This window comes from Cucurbita moschata, unplaced genomic scaffold (genome assembly GCF_002738365.1).
Source record: "Cucurbita moschata cultivar Rifu unplaced genomic scaffold, Cmos_1.0 Cmo_Scf00058, whole genome shotgun sequence".
In the NCBI taxonomy this organism is placed as follows: Eukaryota; Viridiplantae; Streptophyta; class Magnoliopsida; order Cucurbitales; family Cucurbitaceae; genus Cucurbita; species Cucurbita moschata.
Genome location: NW_019268574.1, coordinates 1,034,740 through 1,038,433, shown reverse-complemented (window position 1 = coordinate 1,038,433; position 3,694 = coordinate 1,034,740). Strand labels below are relative to the sequence as shown.

Genomic DNA, 3,694 nt, shown 5'->3' with positions numbered 1-3,694 from the left:
AAACCAAAAAAAAAAAAAAAAAAAAAAAAAACTGTAAAAAAAGTGATTTACTGTTACAAAATAATAAATGTAGAAACAAAAACTGTCGGGTCAAACGACAAGAGAAGGAAGCACTGATTTGGTCTCTTTTAACTTTCACTTTTTCAACAGTTTGACCACCACGCAATGACACAGATTCTTCCACCCTAAGGAATATTAAAATTTTACCGTCCTTGTTCAAAACCCTTTTAATTTTTTTTGTTTCTTTTTTCTTCTTAAATATTTATTCCATTCCATTACTTCAACTATTCTTTGTGAATTTCATGATGGTTAAAGATTGTCGGGATGCAATCTCACGTTGGATAATTTAAGGAATTGTAACGGTTCAAGCACACCGCTAGCAAATATTGTTCTCTTTGAAATTTTCCTTTTGGGTTTTCCCTTAAGGTTTTGAAAACGGGTTTGATAAGAAATGGTTTCTACACCCTTATAAAGGGTGTCTCGTTCAACTCCCCAACCAATGTGGGATCTCACAATCCACCCTTTCCGGACCCAATGTCCTCGCTGGCACCCATTCCCTTCTCCAATCAATGTGGGACCTTCGGGGCCCAACGTTCTCTCTGACACTCATCCCCTTCTCCAATCAATGTAGGACCCATTCAATCAACCCCCCTTTAGGGCCAGCATTCTTGCTAACAAATTGCCTAGTGTCCACCCCTTAGGAGCTCAGCCTCTTTGCTGGCACATCGTTCAGTGTCTGGCTTTGATACCATTTATAACAGCTCAAGCACACCGCTAGCAGATATTTTTCTCTTAGGGTTTTCCCTCAAGGTTTTTAAAACACGTATGCTAAGGAAAGGTTTCCACACCCTTATAAACGGTGTTTCGTTTTCCTCCCCAATCGATGTGGGATCTCACAAAATTGATCATGGATTTATACGTAAGGAATATATCTCCATCGATACGAGGTCTTTAGAAAGTCCAAAACAAACCCACGAGAGCTTAAGCTCAAAGTGGACAATATCATACCACTGTGGAGAGTCGTCATTCCTAACAATGATACTCAAAACTGAAAATAATCTGAAGAACAAGAAAGGTTTGTACGAACCGTAGGGTAAGCGTAGTCGGGCGAGTACGAAGAGTACCTAAACAAGCAACGATAATAACAATTACCCAATTATTCACAAATCCATGCAATCCCATGCATGCATTAATACAAAGGAATGGAAAGAACAAAAGGAAAGGAGAATTTAATGCATTATATGAATATAGGAAATGATATCAATTAATTTAGAGTAATTATGAAGCAAAAATAAAAACTTTATTCTTAGTCATAAATTAAAGTGAATATATGAGTTGGCAAGTCACGTTGTAGAGAGAGAAAAGGAGAGAGAGAGAGAGAGAGAAAGAGTACCCATAGAGATTGTAAGGGATCCCTTGGTGGATAGCATAATGAGGGAAAGTTGGTGTTGAATGAAAAGCTGAGCCAACATTCCCTCCAAATCCAGTCTGGAAAGAGCTCAATACCCTAAAGTTTCTTCCTCCTCCTCCTCCTGTTAATTCCCATTTCTTTTTCTCTTTAAACACAAAATCAAACACTTAAACAAACATCTAAATTATCGTAAGTATACAAGTTACTGTAACGATCTAAGCTCACCGCTAGCAGATATTGTTTTTTTTTAGTTTACCCTCGAGGCTTTTAAAACGCGTCTACTAGAGAAAGGTTTTCAAACTCTTATTGAGAGTGTGAGATCTTACAATAACAGACACTATCTCGGGCTTTCCCTTTCGGGTTTACCTTCAAGATTTTTAAAACACATCTGCTAGAGAGAGATTTCCCTGTCCTTATAAAGGGTATTTAAAGTCACCGCTAGCAAATACTGTTCTCTTTGGGCTTTCCCTTTTGGGCTTACCCTCATGGTATTTAAAACGTGTCTGCTAGGGAGAGGTTTCCACACCCTAATAAAGGGTGTTTCGTTCACCTCTCCAACTGATGTGAGATCTCACAGTAACAAACACTATCTCGATAAAACTAAAAGTAAAGTCACGAGAGCTTTATATTCAAAGTAGACAATATCATGCAATATCAAAATCAATAGATCTGAGTATAGAAACGTGAATATACCGTGCTTAGGCGTGGAGGGTTTAGATCTCTGAACACCGAGAGAAGCAAGATTGCAATTGGCTCTCCGACCATCGATGACCGGCGCCGCATCGACACAAGCTCTCATGGCAGCGTCGGGTTCCCGAAAAGTAACCTAAAAGCGAAAAAGGAAAAGAGTAAATGGAAGAAGAACAAGAACACGAACAACAAGATGGAGAAATTAGAAGAAAATGATTACAAATCCATAGCCTTTGGATCGTCCGGTGGCCTTGTCGGTAATAACAACAGCTTCCAAGATATCACCAAATTGCTCAAAGTAATTCTTCATGGTGTCTTTTTGGGTCTCCCAAGCCAAGCCACCCACGAAAACCTTGGTGTAAGTGGTATCACCAAATTGGCTTGCCATGTTAGATGGAGTCATGATCTTCAACACCAAATTCTTCGATCTTCGAAACAAAAATTCTTTGATTTTCAAAACAAAAGTTGTTTGATCTTCAAAACCCAACAAAATCCTTCAAGTTTTTGTTTGTGAAGAGGAAGAAGAAGAAGAGAATTAGGTCAGAGATGAGAACAAAGGAGAAAGTGAGGGAAGGAGGGAAGGGAAAGAAAAACTTTGACAGCAACAAATTATAAATAAAAAATAAAATAAAATAAAAAATATATTACTATAATTATTTTTGGGGTTAAAGGGAGGCAGGAAAGACCCTCTTATAATACGGACGTCAAATTATATAGAGAGAGGAGAGCCCACCAAGGAGGCAATGCCAAGAGGAGCAATACTATTTTTTTCTTCCTTTTTTTTTTTATATATATATTTCTTTTAACTTTATTATATCAATTTAATATTAAAATATCGTCTCGACCCGTTAGGGTTAACTCGATATCTGGATGAGCTCATTAGAAGATGACTTATGCAGTAAATACCCAAATAAATATAGAAGATCAGATCAGATATGTAACAGCCCAAATCCATAGATAGAAGATATTGTTCTCTTTGAGATTTCCATTTAGATTTTTAAAACGCGTATGCTAGGGAGAAGTTTTCACACCCTAAAATGTTTCGTTCTCCTCCCCAATTGATGTGAAATATAGAAGATCAGATCAGATATGTAATGGCCCAAATCCACAACTAGTAGATATTGTTCTCTTTGGGATTTCCCTCTAGATTTTTAAAACACGTATGCTAGGGAGAGGTTTCCACACCCTTATAAAAAATGTTTCCTTCTCCTCCCCAACTAATGTGAGATTTCACAATCTATCCCCCTTCGGACCTAGCGTCCTCACTAGCATTCATTCCCTCCTTCTATTGATATGGAACCCCCCAATCTATCTCTCTTTAGGGTCCAATGTCCTTACTAGCACACTGCCTCGTGTCCACCTCCTTCGGGGCTCAGCCTCCTCGTTGGCACATCGTTTGGTGTCTGGCTTTAATACCATTTGTAAAGGTCTAAACCCACTGATAGCAGATATTGTCCTCTTTGGATTTTCCCTCAAGGTTTTAAAACGTGTCTACTAAAGAGAAGTTTTCACACCCTTATAAAAAATGTTTCGATTTCCTCCCCAACTGATGTGGGATCTCACAATTCACCTCCCTTCAGAGCCTAGTGTTCT

The 3,694-nt window shown here is 38.4% G+C and overlaps 1 protein-coding gene across 6 annotated transcripts in view; it reads right to left on the bottom strand.

The window, feature by feature from the left end:
- LOC111436682 (RNA-binding protein 24) overlaps positions 1–2,732 on the bottom strand; it is a 6,060-nt gene extending 3,328 nt beyond the window's left edge. The window contains exons 1-4 of one of the 6 annotated variants that reach the window (XM_023074413.1): positions 2,322–2,732; positions 2,105–2,237; positions 1,394–1,532; positions 1,088–1,124 (exon numbers count right to left, since the gene is read on the bottom strand). In XM_023074413.1, coding sequence (XP_022930181.1) covers positions 1,088–1,124; positions 1,394–1,532; positions 2,105–2,237; positions 2,322–2,504 — 492 coding nt within the window. In that variant the 5' untranslated portion in view covers positions 2,505–2,732. Of the gene's footprint in view, positions 1–1,087; positions 1,125–1,393; positions 1,557–2,104; positions 2,238–2,321 lie in introns of all 6 variants that reach the window. The other 5 variants (XM_023074414.1, XM_023074415.1, XM_023074410.1 and 2 more) reach the window with 5 other exon arrangements.
- Positions 2,733–3,694: the final 962 nt, after the last annotated feature.